Source organism: Eurosta solidaginis, chromosome 5, assembly GCF_040869045.1.
Source record: "Eurosta solidaginis isolate ZX-2024a chromosome 5, ASM4086904v1, whole genome shotgun sequence".
In the NCBI taxonomy this organism is placed as follows: Eukaryota; Metazoa; Arthropoda; class Insecta; order Diptera; family Tephritidae; genus Eurosta; species Eurosta solidaginis.
The window spans coordinates 189197889-189218243 of NC_090323.1; the positions used below are offsets into that span (position 1 = coordinate 189197889).

Consider the following 20355-nt stretch of genomic DNA (forward strand, 5'->3'; position numbering starts at 1 on the left):
GCTGCCTTGTATGCATGTGTGTAAATGATGATTGATTTGTTTACGTACATACGAGTGGCTGCTTAGTATCGGCTTAGTGATGATAGTGTCGCTTAATGATGCTAATATTCGTCACAATATTATCTATTCCCATATGATCCGGACCCCAATATAGATGAACGATTTTTCCAACGGGAATTCTTTCTAGTGATTTTTTACACTCCAACACACTTCAATGTCAATGTAAAGTCTTCACGGTCATTTCCTTACTTTAGTTATAACCATCATCATACCTAGTGAACGCTAAATTCGTGCGCGCGGAGCCCATCAAGCTTTCCTTCAGATGAGAGCCATTGCTCCTGTATAAGCGTCACTTCAGAAGAACTCCTCTCAATGGTTAAGAGACGTTCGCTCAACGTCATTTTACTATATTGGCCTGTTTATCCTCTTCTAACATCTTTGTCCTAATATCTAGGCCGTCCTTTTGCCTCCTTGAGTTATTTCTCTCGAAGTCCTTTTATACCTCCACCGCTTCTAGCCTTTTATGGTTGGTACCCTTCGGACTTCTCTTACTGAAAAGTGAATAAGTTCTGCCTGTTATCCGTCTGATTTTTGTTTGGATGGTGTAGTGCTGATCCTCCTCCGTACACTGAGGTACTTTCCAATTCTGTGTTATATTCTATTTTGGACCTTTCAAAAGTTGTAGTGCATCCTCCATACTTCCTTTGATATCGTGGGTATCTGCGCTCTAGCCACCAGCCAATCGGTGCGCTCGTGGCTTGTCTCTGGAGGTGGAAACAAAGTATGTGCCACCTCAAGGTCGCGATATTGTTGCACGATAACTTAAAATCAATGTACCATCCCCATCGAATCGAAGGATGGAAAAGGTTTACCCGGTTCGCACCGCATCATCTTGATCATGTTGTTAAGAGGCTACCTTTCTGGAGAGCATTTTTCGGTAGACATCCGTCAGAAGGAGTCGCCCATCTTCACCTTGTAGCAGTGCTTCTCCCTTCAATTGCTGTGGTCATTCGCAAATTGTCAAGGATATTCTCTACCGGAAGTCCAAGGAAACTTGCGATTTAGTTTGTAAGGTATTGCTCACATGTCCTTTAGATGGGGCTAGACCCCCACCCCCACCCCATAGTACCATGAGGTCGCTAGAGCCTCGCCTGCTAAATATGTGTATGATACATGCATGTTTGTAACAGGATTCCCCTCGCGTAGGTGAGATTGACAAATGGGTTGCGGAAGCTATGAATTGCGCTTATTAACTACTTGTAACGATATCATCTTCCCTGGCTTGCGACTTATTTTTGGTTTCTCTCCCTCCCTATTTCTGTGAATTTTTGAGTAGTCCATCTTAAGGATTGGCAGTTATTTGTCACCAAAATCCTGCCGCCATCCTAAACCCTTCAGTCACATAGTTGGCCGCTATGGAGTTCGGCTAAGCCCTCACACCCTAGAAAAGTTGCTTGCTTACCCTTGTGAGTGTATTATTTCCATACCCATGACTAATCAATATTCTTGTAGGGTAGTTTCCTACCCACCCATAAATAAATTGTTTTTGGAGAGCCTCTCCCATGTCTGATGAGTTCATACAATACTCATTATATATAAGTGCTCAATAAACGTTATTATTGTAGATAATAGCAAATTATTTTTTGGCTCATTGGTAGTTGTCACATACATACTTATGTCATTGTACGTATGTAGTTCGCAATTCACCTGTAGCTCCAACTTTGGGCCGGCTAAACGGGCCAAACACGTAACAGTCCAAAAACGAACGCATTACGAAAAAGTTCTATACTTTAGCGTGCTTTTTTTAAAATTAAATTGTTGTTGTAGGGTCACAAACTTATTTGTATGCATAGAACGAAATACAGGAAGCCGGCGGGTGGCAAGTGCAGTATCGTTAATTATATGCAAACTGTGAACTACAACAAAGTGTTGAATAGAATTAGAAAAGAGCAGTGATTAGCGCACCACTGAGTTCTTTATTGCTCGATAAAAATTTGTCTCATAAGAGAAAGTGTAAACTTGGTCTCGGTCTCCGTTTCGGTTTAAACAAAAGTCTCGGCAGTAACTTGCATTCGGTTCCGTTCTCACGTACCGCCTTTAAGCGTGAGGGTAATAGAGGGAAGTGATTGTTTGTGAGGTGCTGAGATTCGAATAAAAGCTCAAGTGGCAATTAATATGGCTGGCAGCAGATACGGTGGTTATGACAACAGAAAACATTTAGACAAATTTTCAACACTTCGTACGGTCGCAATATGGGCTGGAACACTCAGTTTGGTGAGTAGATACTTCCATGAAACATTCAATGTAGTCCAGCGCCAACATCTCCCAGAACATTTAACGGAGAGATGGTTAGTTAACCGCTGGGATATATATATCAGTAGCAAGGCAACACTATAGACTCATTCAATCTATGTGAGCTCCTTACGTCCCGGCCAGTTCAACCTAAGGCCATGTTAAATCCCGACTGGTACATCCTTTTTAGTTTGTTTAGCAACCAACCAGTATGGAACCTAGTGTCGCAACAGAAATAGGTGCAGCCATAGTGGCGCCACTTAAACTTATTCACCTTTAAGGCCGAATTACATAGCTAGCCTCTCTCGTTCAAGGCATTGAAGGCTTTCGCTCCGTTTGTCAGATACTACATTAACATAGCTGAAATATGCGGTGCAGTCGACAAGGTGTGAAAGAACGCTTATGGAGTAGCTTTAAGGTTCACCAAGGTTTGTTCACGAGAAGGCGTGGCTACAACTGCGTCACTGGATAGGAGTAAGCGGTTTGCAATAATAATAATTACATTAAGTTAAACGCGATATACCTAGGAGATTCAGGCCGAGCTACTCTTTCAAATGGCGATCTGCTATTTTTAAACTTAAACTACAACTGTATGGAATGGGATGTTCATCCTTTATCCTGTCTCCGAACGGCATCTGCAAGGCAGATGAAATTTCGCTTGGGAGCTTCTCATGGCAGAAACACATTCGGAGTGTTTGCCAAATCACTGCGAAGGGGCGACCCCGCTTGAAAAATACCAGAACACTACCTCTACATCATGGCGGTTGACTTTAAAAATAAATAAATGCAAGGCGCGTTAACCTCCGAAGAGATTTTAGTCTCCGAAGGGCATATGCAAGTCAAATGAATTTTCACTGAGAAGCTTTTCATGGCAGAAATACACTCGACATCAACCAACTGCTTAGGCGGTTCGACACGGGACCAGTCATCAGATATACCACGGGACCAGTGGCAGATATATGTCAACAATTAGGGGTGGACTACATTTAGAGGGGTGTTAGAGGCGTTGGCTCCACACTGCAATTGAAGATATGGTTGGTGTCATGTGGGGACACATTGCAAGCAGGATATAGTACATTATGTATGTCGGGGTTGATTCTGGATAGGTAAGAGTTTAACCTGTTACATTACCCAGATCGAAGTTGAGCTAGAGTGACGCGCGTCTCCCTGGAGAGAGTGCGTTCCTCTTCTGAGAGTTCTCGGTATTTTTCTTTAAGAACTGGATTCGCCGGCATAGAGGGCCGACGCCTCACTGAGCAACTGTTTGTGTTTCTTTACTTCAAACTGCTGTGTTCTCAGGTGCCGTATTTCTTCATTATGCTTACGGAGATGACTTTTTAAGCCACTGGGAGGTTTTGTCTCTTCAATCAGATGTCTGTCGGGATGCCCAGGTTTCTGGGTATTCAATACAAACTGTTTTTTCAGCATTTCATTTCTCTCCCTAATGGGGAGTACGCTCGCCTCATTGTGTAGGTGGTGTTCTGGGGACATCAGAATACAGTCTGTAGCGGTTCTGAGAGCTGTGTTTTGGCAGGCCTGTATATTCTTCCTGTGAGTAACCTTTAGGCTTGGCGACCATATTTGGGACGCGTGACATGTAATCGGCCGGCCAATTGCTTTGTAAGTGGTACTGAGCGTTTCTTTGTCTTTACCTCTAGTTTTGCCGGCTCTGGGTCAGCTTGTGTGCAGGTCGTATGGCCATGGCAGTATAGTGTTACCCAATATAGGGCGAACATACTACATGCTCCCGTGCCTAAGCTGCGAAAGAGATCTTAGAACTACAATAGAGTAGGAGGCTTGGGCAGCACATACTTTAAACGTGTAAGCCGATGGTTTCAAATTAAAGGAAGGGGTCGGGTCTGGAAGTGCCGATCATTGTAGTGTCAGTCAGGCGGAAATTGTAGCCGTGTGAAATCAATAGAAATTCTGGAGGAAGCGTGCTTAAGCTAATGTCGCACCAATATATGTATATATTGATAGTAAGACGGCCACTAAGGCAATAATCTCATAATATACTTCATCAAGAAGTGTCCTGGAATGCAAATCAGCATTGGAGAGACATCGGTCAGGCCGGATCATTCATCTATTCTGGGTTCTCGGTCAAAAGGCCGATGAGTTGGCCTTTGAAGAAATCAAAAAGAGACAGGAGTTGCATATGATTCACAAAGCAGGAGAAGCGCGTGGCGATATTAGGCTAACAAAGTTACTCATATCAAATTTGGCCTAGTCAGAAAGAGCAGATGTAGGAATTATCGGTTGCAACGGTTATGAAACGGCAAGAAACGGTTGAGCACTTTCTGTGCGTCTGGTATTTGCCAAGAGGACGGAGTTATTTTATAACATAGGTCCTGGTTTTTGATAGGGTTTTTTCAGTTTGGTCATTAAATAAACTTCCGGACTCATTCAGTATATGTGAGGTCCTCAGGGACCGGCCAGTTCAACCTAACCTGCTTAAGGGGACGGAGCTATTTTATAAAATAAGCCCTTCTACGTAACTAGGATTTTCCGATTGGTTGTTAAAAAAATTCTGGAAACACTACGTATTAAGTTTATGTCAGGTCTTTATTGGAGCCCAACCTAACCGCGTATACGTAAGGACCCTTAGCGGGTTAGGGGGCTCAGAATATACCCGCGCCAGGTATGCCTGCCGTAAGAGGCGACTAAAATACTCAATTTAAGGGGTAGTACACCCCAACCTTTTCAAAAAGTTGTGAGCGCAATTTAAAGCTTCTCCTACCCAATTGTCAGCCTCACCTACCATAATCCTGTTTCTCGAACATCTGAGGCTCTGGCGACCCCAAGTTAATTATAAAACTAATGAGTGGGCTAGGATGGCCTTGGGGGCTCAATGTGTTCATATTTAATTGTTCCCGAGATGGTCGGACTAGTACCTTAATGTTGCTTGTTACCGGAACGTACCGGATATATATCCCGCAAAGGACCATCAACATCGATAACAATCTCCAAAACCAAATAATAGATTGTAAAAAAGGTGTAAATTATGCCCAGCGCCAAAGAGAAAATTTCGTTCTGACTACTTAAGTTAAGGATTTGCCTTTAATTGATTGATGGTGTACATTTCGTATTTTCAAACAATTTAAAAATTTTTAACTTTAGTAGTGTGTAGGTTGTATATATGTATGTATGTATAGTACTTTTTAAAATTGATTACTATTTTACTTGTAAGAATTTCTTATCTCTCGAAAGAACTTTTTGCTGACTTACTTAGTTGCATATTGTTTCAATAAATAACACCGTGTGACAATGAAAATATACTTTTCGAGAGACATAGCTCAAGTTCAACCTAGAGTCATCAAGCATACGAAATCTACATGCAAATATACCCCCAAAATGAAGGGTTTAAACCCCCCTTTCTATATATTGGCCCGTAACTTCATTGTTTTTCACACTATGCCGAATGTCTTACGACATTAAAGAAAAGACAATTTACTTGTTATGATTGTGCTTGAATGATCCCGAAATAGCACCGAGATGACCCAGAAAATAATCTCAAAAGTTTCCTCAATTAATCTTGAAAATAATACTGAAGTGATCAAGAGATAGCCCAAAAATAGTGACAAACACAATAGCAAAGACACCCGGAAATCATCCCGAAATAGTGCCGAAACCAATACCGAGATGATCTGAAATTAGTCATGAAATCATCATAAAAGGTGCTAAAGTTATACCGAAATTATTGGACACAAAAACAGCGTCATAAAAATATATACTCAATAAGTTTTTCCCGACTTTTGGCTTTCCAAATATGTTCTGACGTGATTCAGCTTCAAAGACAAATGTCTGCACATCTCCTCATCTGAACATCTCAACTATCAAATTGATAATAATGATAAGATAATGGATGCAAATGATGAGTTCTTTCTTTTGTCTGTTGTGTTATCTAACTGTACGCCTGTGTCTGCGATGGAAAGATAGGAAACTTCTCGCTCTCTAACAGCACGCGAAATGGTTAGTTTTTCGAAACAATGGCCATTGATGCCACTGCCGCCAAAATCGCATATGAACATTTGAAAACAGCATTAGGGTATTTTGCACCCTAATGATTAAATTTATGTCAGGATTATGAATCCGAAGGCTGAAACCAAAAGTTTTTCCTCGTTAAAAAGAATTCGAGGAAACTCGTTTTATCCGGAGGCCACCCTAGCTGGCTCGCCTAGCTAGTGTTGGACCAGATAAGGATTATTTTTTAAAGTCATCATACTTGAATACCTTACTTGAATATTTCAGCCAAATTTCTGAGTATCAAGTGTCGAGTTTTAACTGAGAAGCTTTTCATAGCAGAAATACCCTGGGAGTGCTTGCCAAACACTGCGGAGGGGTGACTTGCTTAGACAAATTTTCTTCTAATTGAAAAAACTTGTTTCTAAAACTTGTTGTTCTAAAAATTGATGTTGCTTTTCCCGTGGCGTGAACCTAGGATGGTTGGTGTGGTAGGCGGAGCACGCTACCATCCCATCACGGCGGCCGCTAAATCTCTTTTTGCAATAGCAAAATTGTTAATTTTCCCTTTCGGATTATTGATACCGAGGTCCAAAGGTGACTTTCTATACCTCTCCGGACATTTTTCGACGTGTTTTTACAAGTCACATACATTTTTACTCGGAAGGAAGGCTAAGTTCGGGTTTAACCGAACATTACATACACAGCTGAGAGCTTTGGAGTCAAAATAAGAGAATATCAGCATGTAGGAAAATGAACCTAGGGTAACCCTGGAATGTGTTTGTATGACATGGGTATCAAATGGAAGGCAATAAAGAGTATTTTAAAAGGGAGTGGGCCATAGTTCTATAGGTGGACGCCTTTTCGAGAAATCGCCATAAAGGTGGACCAGGGGTGACTCAAGAATGTGTTTGCACGATATGGGTATCAAACTAAAGGTATTAATGAGGGTTTTAAAAGGGAGGGGGCTTTAGTTGTATATGTGAAGGCGTTTTCGAGATATCGACCAAAATGTGGACCAGGGTGACCCAGAACATCATCTGTCGGGTACCGCTAACTTATTTATATATGTAATACCACGAACAGTATTCCTGCCATGATTCCAAGGGCTTTTGATTTCGCCCTGCAGAACTTTTTAATTTTCTTTTCTTTTTCTTAATATGGTAAGTGTCCCACCCTTTTTTCAAAGTTTTTTCCAAAGTTATATTTTTCGTCAAAAAACCAATCCAATCACCATGTTTCGTCCCTTTTTTCGTATTTGGTATAGAATTATGGCATTTTGTTCATTTTTCGAAAATATCGATATCGAAAAAGTGGGCGTGGTCATAGTGGGATTTCGCCAATTTTTAATACCAAGATAAAGTTAGTTCAGATAAGTACATGAACTAGGTTTATTAAAGATATATCGATTTTTGCTCAAGTTATCGTGTTAACGGCCAAGAGGAAGGACAGACGGTCGACTGTGTAAAAACTGGGCGTGGCTTCAACCGATTTCGCCCATTTTTACTGAAAACAGTTACCGGTTAGAAGTTATCCCCTCACCAAATTTCACAAGGATTGGTCAATTTTTGTTCGACTTATGGCATTAAAAGTATTCTAGATAAAATAAATGAAAAAGGGCGGAGCCACGCTCATTTTGAAATTTTCTTTTATTTTTGTATTTTGTTGCAGCATATCATTACTGGAGTTGAATGTTGACATAATTTACTTATATACTGTAAATATATTCAATGTTTTGTTAAAATTTGACTTAAAAATTTTTTTTTTTTAAGTGGGCGTGTTGGTCATCCGATTTTTCAAATTTTTATTTAGCACACATATAGTAATAGGAGTAACATTCCTGCCAAATTTCATCACGATATCTTCAACGACTGCCAAATTACAGCCTGCACAACTTTTAAATTACCTTCTTTTAAAAGTGGGCGGTGCCACGCCCATTGCCCTAAAGTTTACTAATTTTCTATTCTGCGTCATAAGGTCAACCCACCTACCAAGTTTCATGGCTTTATCTGTCTATGGTAATGAATTATTGCACTTTATCGGTTTTTCGAAATTTTTGATATCGAAAAAGTGGGCGTGGTTATAGTCCATCTGAGATGAGTGCTCACGAACTTACATACCAAATTTCATTAAGATACCTCAAAATTTACTCAAGTTATCGTGTTTACGGACGGACGGACGGACGGACATGGCTAAATACATTTCTTTTTTCGCCCAGATCATTTTGATATATAGAAGTCTATATCTATCTCCATTAGTTTATGCCGTTTCGGAGTACCGTTATGCGAACAAAATTAATATGCTCAGCTGAGTATAAAAAGCACCGATTTCCTACAACTCAGCGGCGACAACTGACAACACCTATAGTTCAGGGCATTTCCTGGAAAGGAATGAACAGACAAGACATTAAACAATCTGGTGTAGTTCGGCGCCATTTCTTGGAAGCGAATTGAGAGAGAATGAATGTTTCATATCTATTCATCTATGTTCTGTGTACGTACTCTATGAAAATCTTCTCAGCAAAAATGTATCTGCCTTGCAGATTCCGCGAAAAAAAGTATCTAGTTTTAAAAATGTAGAAGAAGCTTGGTCTTAATCGAAGATTATTAGGAAATTGTTTAATGATGATTTGTCAGTAGTAATGCCTTTTTACTGACTAATCATGTAATTTCACACAAAAATTAAATAATTTATTATTTTAATTGCATGATTAATATAATTATTTAAATATTTTAATTAGCTTTAATTGTTTTTAATTACAAAATTAATACAATTATATGATTAACGTCAATTAATTTTGATTATTTTACTTACATATATAATTAAATAATACAATTAAATTATTACTTTTGATTAATTTTAATTATTTCTGCAGTTTTCCAATATCGTAACATATTTAATGTAATTAAATGTAACAATTTAATGTAATAATTAAATGATTATTAATACGTAATTATTTGATTAAACATAATTATTTGATTTATTTTTATTATTTGATTATTTTGAATTACTTGATGGTTTTTAATCTAAAGCAATGGGTAATACATATTTCCAAATACTTTCGACAATTTTTAAACAATTTTTTAATTTAATAAATTATTAATTAATCATTCAAATTTAAAAGGTCTGGCCAAAACTTGTTTCTTCTTTTATATTCTTGCATTTTCTATATCCCAATATTATTTAAGGAATCGTCGGTGGTATATTAAAAAATCAGTTTGTGAGCTATGCCGGTTAGGTAGAATATCGTAATTTTTTTTTTCAATGGGATATATAGTTCTAATATGATATATTACACCCCACAAAGTATGTAGAAGCTATGATATGATGTTATATACATAAATTTGCGTATATGGCTTAGTAGTTTAATTCATTATTATCAGAAAGGTGTTGTATTTGTTGTTAAGTTATTAGTCCTATATTGTTTCCAGTTTCCCAAATTCAATTTGAATAAAACATAGCACATACAACGAATAATACAAATAGAACTAATGAACTCTGTAAATAGTCTTATTGGAACATAATATCCCAATAAAAGAGCTTATAAGAGGGTAACTGTAAGGATATCATACTTTCAAGTATGACAAACATCTTCAATTTTAGTCTTATTTAGGTATTTGCTGTCGAAATTTCGACAACCTCCCCAAACTTCGCGTCGAAAGGGTTAAGAAGGCCAACTCAGTACTTAAATGCATTTTTACTTTGATAAGAAAGGAAATAACTTTCGTCGAAGCACTTATAAATTATTATCTACGCTTTTGAGTCACAAATTTGAATGACAATTTAAAACAAAGCACTGCTAATTGCTAAGTAAAGGCATATATCGCTCATTTGCTACAACGTCGTCATAACTCAAAAAACATGACTTTTGAGTTAATAACACATAAACGTACCCAATATCATGATCTATGTTGTATAAAAAAATCTTCGTGAAATTTAGTACGTGGTGTAAAAATGAAAATATGCCTTTATATGCGCAACATATGGCAGTTAAAATCTTCGAATGGCTGTCCTGGAAAATTGTGTTTTTTGAGTTATGACGACGTTGCAGCATATGAGCGATATGTATAAATAAAACAGTTTTTTTTAGTAATAAGCACCCTGTACTCAAGTGGCAAAAGGCCTAGATGAGTCAATTAACACATTTCGAGTAGATCGATTCATTTTGAGTAGACAAAAAAAAAGTAATTGTTTTATGTGTGAATGAATAAAAAAAAAATCCCCATGAGGAAGGTACAAAATGTACCGAAACACGTAGGAGGATAAAGGAAAACTTCGTTAACCACCACCGGGCAAATAGCACTTATATAAAATAACCCCCAAAAACCAAATATATTTTGAATTTGGCTGTCCTACTCACAAGTCACAACAGAATAAAGTTAAGTATTCGGCAAATTAGGAAATATGGAGAAAACTAACAGGAATGGAAGGAATGAAAAGCGGAAAAGTTAGATAAACACAAGGGGAAGGGAGGGGAAGGGAGGGAATAGGGGGGGGAGCAAGATAGAGAAATGAAGAGGGTAAGCAAAGAGAGTGAAAGACAAGGAAATCAGGGCGGTTGAGATAAAGAGGAGTGAAATAGGCTGCCGCAAGGGTAGTGCTATTAGTTGGCTGATCTACGGATATGACATCTCTCACCGCCCTCTCCGGTGGACTTGAAGGCTGATATTATTTTATCTGGTTTAAAAAGTTGCAATGTCCTTCACGCAATGATATCAATATCCTCAGTTCAGTAAACCATGCGATTCGCTTATACAGCATTATGGGGTTTGGGGGTCCAGCATAATGGTTTTAACCCCAGCGGGCTAAGGTCTTAGAATATCTACTCAGCAGGCATGTCTGATGCGACTAAAATTCACACACTCGGCAAACAACTGTCCGCATCCGCAACATTCCCCCAATCTTCGGGGAGTACTTTTGCGGCTAAATTAACAACGACATAAGACTAAACCCCTTTGCAGTGAGTCAGCTTTTGTCATATCGTACAATGTTGAGTTCAAGTCAAACGTAAAGGCTAAAACTCCATACTTAAAGTCTCTGAGAAATTTATGAGAACATTCTTTCAAAAATTGGTAAATAAATATTTAGTCATTTTAGTCAATGTCATTATGCTCTATGAGGATTTCTGTAAACAATATTTTTTTTTGGTAGAGATAAGTGGTTATCTTTGAAAATGATGACAAGCTTATGATTCATAATAAATTATTATTAAATTTATTTTTATGCGTTAAGTACATTTTTTGTTAACTACGTAAACAAACTCTATCGTTTTAGTTTGTTGTTTGTTTTGACTTTGGTTGACAGAGAAAAAAAAAGTTGAGAAATAGTTAGAATCTGTACCGTTTCATTGCTGGGATTTACTAACGGGATATTAGTTAGCGCTATATTGCCATTATTAGATGAATATTAGCAACACTAAGGGATACTATCATCTCTAAGCCGATACTAAGCAGTCATTTGTCTGTACATAAACAAATCAATCATTATGTCTACACATATGTACATACAGCAGCAGAGAGATACGCACAAACACATGCATATATCTAAGATACTCACAAAAGTATGCAATCATTATTACTCACATATACAAAAGCATTTGGCTTTGCGAGAGACTATAAACTACAAATTCACATGCATATATTTGAGATACTCACAAAAGTATGCAATCTTCAGCGAACTAGTAAATTTTAGAAGGAGAAACGCCTAGAAATATGCGAACGAGGAAACCGCACAAGCTGAGGCCTAATCATTCAGTTTGTTTTAAACACGCTATCAGTTGCGAAGTAAAGTTTACTTGTGAAGTACTTTCAAAGCAGTCTAATAAAGACCATTTTGTTATACAGAATATTGGAGTGTTTTATTCAACAGTTTAGCGATACAAACGTAAGCAGAAGGTTTCAAATAAGAGGAATTGCCCTAAATTCGTTACAATAATTTTTTTTCGGGGGCGTATGGCCGTAATCGCTACTGACGCAGTCGTGTGCCCGTGGACTAAAATATAGTCCCCAATTCCGAGACCGCTTTCGCATTGCTTGAGAGCGCAATAGGTCGTTTGGGACTGTGTCTGATACGCCACAAAAAGCTGATGCTACTTTCAGAGCTGCTGTTCTCTGTATAGATGGTAGGAGCTTCCAGGGATTCTTCATCTGTTGTGTGTTTGCCCACATTCGGAGCCGTACAATAAACCCTCTGTTGGTCCTTCGAAGTTTAAAAAACACCGGTATAGATACCACCTCTGTCGCATGTTGAATTTATGCCTAGTATGAAGTTGTTAACCATCTTTTTCAAGGTTATATTTTTAGAACAGGTTTCGTATCCAACGTCTAGCTGGATGTGCTTTTTTCTTGGTAGAAGGGCGTGCGATTAGCCATTCTTCCGGGCATATCGAGACCTCATTGAGCTTTCTGGGTATTTATTCTATGTTTCGACATATAATGACTCCAGTGGTGCTATCTGCGCATCTTACCAAGAATGTGCCAACGAGCAATTCAAGATTAAATATTTCATGTTGTTGTTGTTGTTGTAGGGATAAGGTTTCTCCCCGAAGGCTTTGGGGAGTGTTATCGATTTGATGGTCCTTTGCCGGATACAGATCCGGTAAGCTCCGGTAACACAGCACCATTAAGGCGCTAACCCCACCATCTCGGGAACGATTTATATGGCCACATTAAACCTTCAGGCCATCCCTCCCTCCCCACCCCAAGTTCCATGAGGAGCTGTTAGTGAAACAGGATTCGCGGCGAATGGGTGAGCTTGACAATTGGGTTTGAAGAAGCTATATATTGCGCTGGCAACCTGAAAGAGTTGCGCTACACAGCCCCTTGAATCTGGTATTTTAGTCGCCTCTTACGACAGGCATACCTACCGCGGGTATATTCTCACCCCCTAACCCGCTGGGGGATTAAATATTTCATCGTAGCTGAGGTTTCATAGATCACCACAAATAATTGATCCGCGTGAATTTTTTGGCCCGCACGTCGTCTGTGGTTTGAATATGAAAACGCGATCTAAAATAACTTCTTCTAATGCGCTGTAGGTAGCATAGCATTTGGGATCACTGCTCATGGTGCAAAAAGCATTTCTTACGTCTTACATTGTAAAGACTGGGTTACTTTTTTGTGTTAATTCAATCCTGCTAAGCAAGTCTTCGATTGGGCCTAAAGTGCATTTTCCACGTCTAAAGCCATGCTGCCTAGGCGATAGGAGCTTCTCAACAAGTTTCCGGTAGTGCATAGTGAACGGTAGGTCTCCGTCTTTCTATGCTGCCGAATACGGGTGCCCATAGGAATATCTTCTGAGCCAGAACGTTTTTTTTTTGTTTTCATTCGCATTACATGCCTAGCGAAACTCTTTGGGCCTTTTGTTCATAACACTGTGTTTCTGTCTGTGTGAGTCTAATACAGCTCTCCACAAAACCTCCTTCGATATACATTGTTGTCATCATGGATACAATTATACATCTCCTGGATAATTTTTCTTTTGAATACTCCAAAGCCCATCATATCTTCTGTCAATACGGAATGTGGTAAATGCCGGAGGCTCTTCCCGCATGCTGATCTGGTCTTCTCTATCTTAGCTGATTTTGCGGGTAACGAAAAGTACGCGAATAGTAATTATTGTATTGTGGCGAATATTAGCAGTTTGATACATCATTACATACATGCACAACAACAACAAAGCAAGCAGCCACTCTTATGTAAATGTACACAATAAAGCAAGCAGCCACACTTATGTACATGTACACATTAAAAAATCAAGCAGCCACACATACATATAACCAGCAGCTTGAAGCTAAGAGATTATTTCACATGCAAATCATCAGCTAAGAGCAGAAGTTCTTGCTCACACATACACACGCATATTGCTAAATAACCAAGTATGAGATACAACTGTTCCAGCAGGCATGTTGGTGAAAAGTCTCGACCTTAGGAGAAATATGTGAACAAGGCAACAGAGAGTATAAAAGCAACTCAAGCTGAGGAATAATAGTCAGTTTGATTTAAACACGCTATTAGTGAAGTATAATTGTGATTGTGAAGTACTACTCGCAAAGTAGCCTAAATAAAGACCATTTTGCAATACTGAAAATTGGAGTTATTTATGCGACAGTTCAGCGAATCGAACATTAGCAGAAGCTGTATCATTATCAGGAATTTCCCAAAATTCGTTACAGTATCATCTAACTCTGGCATGCCTGGCTGAAGATGGTCGATGAGCCGAAGTTATTGACTGTGAGTCCCAGTCTAGCTACCATTTCCCGTACTAGCCTGCCTTTTGGGTTCGTCGTTGCCATTCCCTACATCATGATATTACCATTAATATTACCAAATTATTGGCGGCCACCGTGGTGTGATGGTAGCGTGCTCCGCCTATCACACCGTATGCCCCGGGTTCAACTCCCGGGCAAAGCAACATCAAAATTTTAGAAATAAGATTTTTCAATTAGAAGAAAATTTTTCTAAGCGGGGTCGCCCCTCGGCAGTGTCTGGCAAGCGCTCCGATTGTATTTCTGCCATGAAAAGCTCTCAGTGAAAACTCATCTGCCTTGCAGATGCCGTTCGGAGTCGGCATAAAACATGTAGGTCCCGTCTGGCCAATTTGTAGGGAAAAATTAAGAGGAGCACGACGCAAATTGGAAGAGAAGCTCGGCCTTAGATCTCTTCGGAAGTTATCGCGCCTTACATTTATTTTTTTTTTTTTTATTACCAAAATGATTCACTCTAATTACAAAAAGCTTCTCTTTCGTATTTTTACAGATTCAATCGATAATATGGATTGGCCTTACGATTGCTGGCATTCTGGCGCACACCTGCATTATGCCAATTAATGCTATGCTATCCTATGGTTCCTTAATGCAATATGCTTTCTATACGCTTTACTTTAAAGGAGACTGCATACCCGATAACTATCAGCAATCGGATTTTAGTATGCTGAAATCAGTGAAAACCATATTAACACCAGAAAATGTTTTCATTTGGAATTGTGTTTATTTAGGTGTGGCAGTTTGTTGGTTCCTTGCATCCGCGTTGCTATTGGGACGTAAGTTTTTGTAATTAAATAAACTGTAATATCTCTACTAATTTTTTTGTTTTAGTTGTGCGGAAGGACAATTTGAAACGAACCAGTCATGTCACCTTAATTTGGACCATTTCAATTTTATGCATTAATTTGATGGATCTAGGATTGGGCATTATATTTGCTCTTGACTATAGTAAATTCAATATTGCTGCTTACATATACAATTTGTCTACAATTAATTCGGGCGTTATCGATCCACAGGCAGCTCAACTAGTAGCTGGCGCAGTGGTGACAATTTCTTTGATGATCATCTCGTTTAAAGGCTTTATTTTATGGCTTATCAATGTTGGTTTAATGGTTTACCTGATGACGCTGGTGCTGATCGTTGCTCACGATAAGGATACAAATGTAAGTTTTACTGTTAATGGATGTTCGATAGCATTGTCAAGGGTATAACATTGGTACTATTTCCTTTATGTTTTCATTGTTACTATCAAATGTCGTTATCAGTATACTCTCATTCATTCATTCATGAATATAAAATGGTATATTAAGGCCCGGTTTTCAATACAAGTTCAACTGAGTTTGTCAGTTAAACTGCGCTTAAACTTATTCTGCAGTTTTTTAGTCTACTTTAACTGAAGTTTAAGCTGAGCTTAAGCGGCCGATTTGGCAGGGTTAAACTCTAGTTAACCTTTCAGTTATTTGCGTGCGTGCGTTCGATATGGCGTCGAATATACCCAACAAGCATTTGGGCTTGTGTACCATTAGAGCTCATGTTGATAACTAGGCATACTTCTAAAATCTCAAGCGTTTTCTCGAAACTGGCTCAACTCGAGAAAAATGCTATTACTTATGTTGAAAAAATTTCTCTAAATGGACTCAAGTGTCCTTTCGCTCGGCCGTTAACACAATAACTTGAGTAAAAATCGATATATCTTTACTAAACTCAGTTCACGTACTTATCTGAACTCACTTTGTATTGCTGTAAAAAAAGGCCGAAATCCGACTATGACCACGCCCACTTTTTCGCTATCGAAAGTTACGAAAAATGAAAAAAATGCCATAATTCTATACCAAATACGAAAAAATGGATGAAACATGGTAATTGGATTGGTTTATTGACGCAAAATATAACTTTAGAAAAAAACTTTAAAAAATAGGTGTGACAGCTACCATATTAAGTAGAAGAAAAAGAAAAAGTTCTGCAGGGCGAAATCAAAAGCCCTTGGAATCTTGGCAGGAATACTGTTCTTGTTATTACATATATAAATAAATTAGCGGTACCCAACAGATGATGTTCTGGGTCACCCTGGTCCACATTTTGGTCATATACAACTACCACCACTCCCTTTTAAAATACTCATTAACACCTTTCATTTGATACCCATATCGTACAAACAAATTCTAGAGTCACCCCTGGTCCCCATTATGGCGATATCTCGAAAAGGCGTCCACCTATAGAACTAAGGCCTACTCCCTTTTAAAATACTCATTAATACCTTTCATTTGATACCCATATCGTACAAACAAATTTTAGAGTCACCCCTGGCCCACCTTTATGGCGATATCTCGAAAAGGCGTCCACCTATAGAACTAAGGCCTACTCCCTTTTAAAATACTCATTAACACCTTTCATTTGATACCCATATCGTACAAACAAATTCTAGAGTCACCCCTGGCCCACATTTATGGCGATATCTCGAAGAGGCGTCCACCTATAGAACTAAGGCCCACTCCCTTTTAAAATACTCATTAACACTTTTAATTTGATACCCATATAGAGATGGGAAAGGGTTAAATACCCAAATGGTAAATACCCGGTAAATTGGTTATGTATGGTAAAAATGGGTAAATACCCAAATATTTACCCAAAAGAACGGTAAAAATAATCTTTTGGAAAATATGGGAAACAAACACACAAATTCAATCCAAAATGTACCCAATTTGTCCTATATTGGTAGGTAGTTATCCATTACACTATCGGTTGAATTAGTTTTAATCTGTAATCCAGCGTTTTTCAAAAATATTTAGCCAATAATACATACCGTTGCAAAAATGTAAGTTTACCCAGTAAACATTTTAAGTCAAAAGAGTCTGAAAAATATCTAAATTGGAGCGTTTACAGTCGGTTTGTGCTCATTTGGGAGGCCGAAACCAATGTATTTCCTTCTTACAATGGTCGTTCTATATGAACCTATTAACGTATATCATTTGAGCCTAAATGAGAGTCCGACATAAGCCTTAAAAGGCGTATAAACAGCACATATTATACTCTACTGGAACTCTCCGACGTCATTTCTACCTCTAATAAACTCTGATTATCTGACACATATTTGGCCTATTTATTAGGCATCGTCAGCGCTTATTGGGGTCATATATAGTTCGACACACCTGGACAGAGCGTGGCAGCTTTGCGGTCACATTAAAAATGTCAAGAAGCGTCCATGAGCGGAAAAACGTCGATGCATATACAAAAAAAGAATAGCAAGTGTAACAATAATTGTAAATGTAATTCATTTTGTATTAAAATGAAAAATTGTCGTAACAAAGATTCAAAATTTGTTCCAAACTCGCTGTGACGAACATAAATATAGTTGATAAATGATAATTTTTCATGCTAAGTTAGGAGCTTTTAAGCCGTTAATAAAAGGCAAAAATTAAATTTTATTTTACCCTCCTATGCGTTTCGACGCTTTTCTGAGCCTTTTATGACTCCAATTTAATGAAATTATGAACAAACGAAAAATATTAAAATCAGTAAACTATGCAGCGCCGGAATAAAAACTCATACATTTTTCTGCGAAAATTTATTCTAAATAAATAATTAATTCAACTAATACTTATTTCATTTCTATCTTATCTCATGGGAGTTTTATTAAAACAATTTTCCCCCCTATGTTTTCCGCTTCGGATATATGTATTAGATGTTTACGCCGATCACTTTATCGGCGGCGGCGTGAGCGGCGCGCTGACGTACGCCAGTGTTCTTACTTTTCTTGATTTTTCTATTTAAAAAAATACTTAGGAAAGGTTTTGCTTGTATGTATTTAAGGAAATTAACGTTTTGGCCATTTCGGAAAGATCCTAGGCTTTTGCCCGAAAATCTCGCAGATCGTTCAAAAATTTTCAGGAGTAGCTCTTTGCGGAGGGATTGTCCCTCGTTCACTTACTCCAGAGAGGCTTCGAACCTAACCCCGGTCTTTGAAATTGGTACTGCTGCGTCTGTTGAACAGAAATGGAGATACATGAAATGGTCACACTTTTGTCTGTATATCTGGTGCAAAGCGTAGTTTCACCTGGGGTTAACTCCTAATAATCGTCGCAAACACAATTTCCTTAAATCATTTGTGGCTCCTTGGCGGTCACTCACAAAGGCGACTTACGGTTGCTATTAATGGTCTAATACTCAGGACTCTCGTGGCACATGGCGCCTCCAGTTTTTTCGGCTGTGTTTAAGAGCTACAATTCCCGATGTGCGAACAGTAGCAATCCCGACCACCAGTCGCTACCACGCCTCCTGCCCTCACACCATATGCCAACACAGAAGCTATAGGACTGCGACTTCGAACTCATAACTTCGTCGACGTCACTTTCCTAGAAGCTCTAGCTGTAGCTCCGAAGACTTTATAACGGATGTTTTTGTCCCGCTATGCTGCCTAGCTACAACAGAGAAACACCTTGAAACGTTAGGGAGTGACTATTCGGCCATGGATGCCGCCCTCGAAATCATAAGCAGCCTAAGTGGATGTCATTGCGTAACTCATGGGTGAAAATCGTATAACCCTCGGCGCATCTATATAATTAAAATTTTACAAGGACCCTGGATAAAATTTCTAAAATGTAGACCAAAGTTTGCAGACGTTTGTGTTCACTACATTAATTTCGATAGTCTTTGTTAAATCAAAACGATATTTAAGAATGAAAGTCGACCGATTTTAAGGTGAAATATGTTAACTGCTGTTTTCCGGCATTATGATATAAAAGCTCATTATGGATGACTAGTTCGACTGTCCACTACGTTAGGGTAGTAGCACACATGGTCATTAGTTCGACTGTCTTGGGAAAGCTTTTTTTCACCCCTTTGAGTGTTCTTGCGAAGAACAAAGCCTCACCTGGTAAATATATGTATGTATGTGCCTACGTATTCACATTTGTAAAAGGAGCCGTAACGTGTAGGTCATATTTAAACTTGGTTGATAGGCCATAATCAATGTGATTCACTCCAAGGGACTAGTTTTGGATAGGGATTTTGCCTGATTTAGCTGATTCTTTCAGCCAATCGCAATATAAAATTCTTTAAAAAATCGGCACCTTTTTTTGGGCAATTTGCTTTTTTTAACAACCTTAGAACAATTTGAACACATGTTCGCCTTACGTCATTTTATTTGAATTCATTATTCATTTTTTGAAAAAAAAATATGCAAACTGAGCATATAAATTTATTATATAACTTTTCTTTTGGTGTTTTGTTTTAATAACTTGGTGAATTGGGTGATGCAAAGGCGGTTTTAAGCTGACATCGAAAGCGCCTGTTTTTTTAAATAACTTTTTAGCAGTTAGAAAGAATTAAATTTCGCAATTAGTTTCTTATCACTGGCAGTGATGCGCATCCCTTGATACGATTTTCGACCATATTCGACAAATTTTCGACATGAACAATAAATAGCCTAAACAGTCTTAAACGAGTAGAAAATATTTTTATGATATTTTTGACATTCGGCGGCGCCGTGCGAAAAACGACCGAAATCGGCGGCGTTTATCGGCGGCGTATATCTCTAATTTGTATGTCAAAAATTCTTCCTAAAAGCCCTGAGTAGTGTCATTAAAAGACTCAAAATTAGCAGTATATGACGCCAATAAGGCTCATATATGATATCGGAAGGAGGCTTGTATAAGACTTATGTTAAAGGCAAAATATGAGCATATGGAATTCGCTTTAGGATCCTAAATGAGTTCATAACGAGTGCAAACGATCCAAAGTTTGGACTCCTTTCAGACTAATTGTTGACTCCGAGTGTTTGCTGGGTTGTTTGTTTAAAATCAAAACGAAATTTTTTTAATTTCAAATGACGTATAAATTTA

The 20355-nt window shown here is 38.4% G+C and overlaps 1 protein-coding gene across 1 annotated transcript in view; it reads left to right on the top strand.

Annotated features, from left to right (window-relative positions):
• Positions 1-1712: 1712 nt before the first annotated feature.
• The window catches only part of LOC137251915 (uncharacterized), a 37136-nt gene continuing 18493 nt past the window's right edge, over positions 1713-20355 (top strand). Inside the window, exons 1-3 of the mRNA XM_067786912.1 lie at positions 1713-2274; positions 15009-15291; positions 15347-15678. Coding sequence (XP_067643013.1) covers positions 2176-2274; positions 15009-15291; positions 15347-15678 — 714 coding nt within the window. The 5' untranslated portion in view covers positions 1713-2175. The remainder of the gene's footprint in view (positions 2275-15008; positions 15292-15346; positions 15679-20355) is intronic.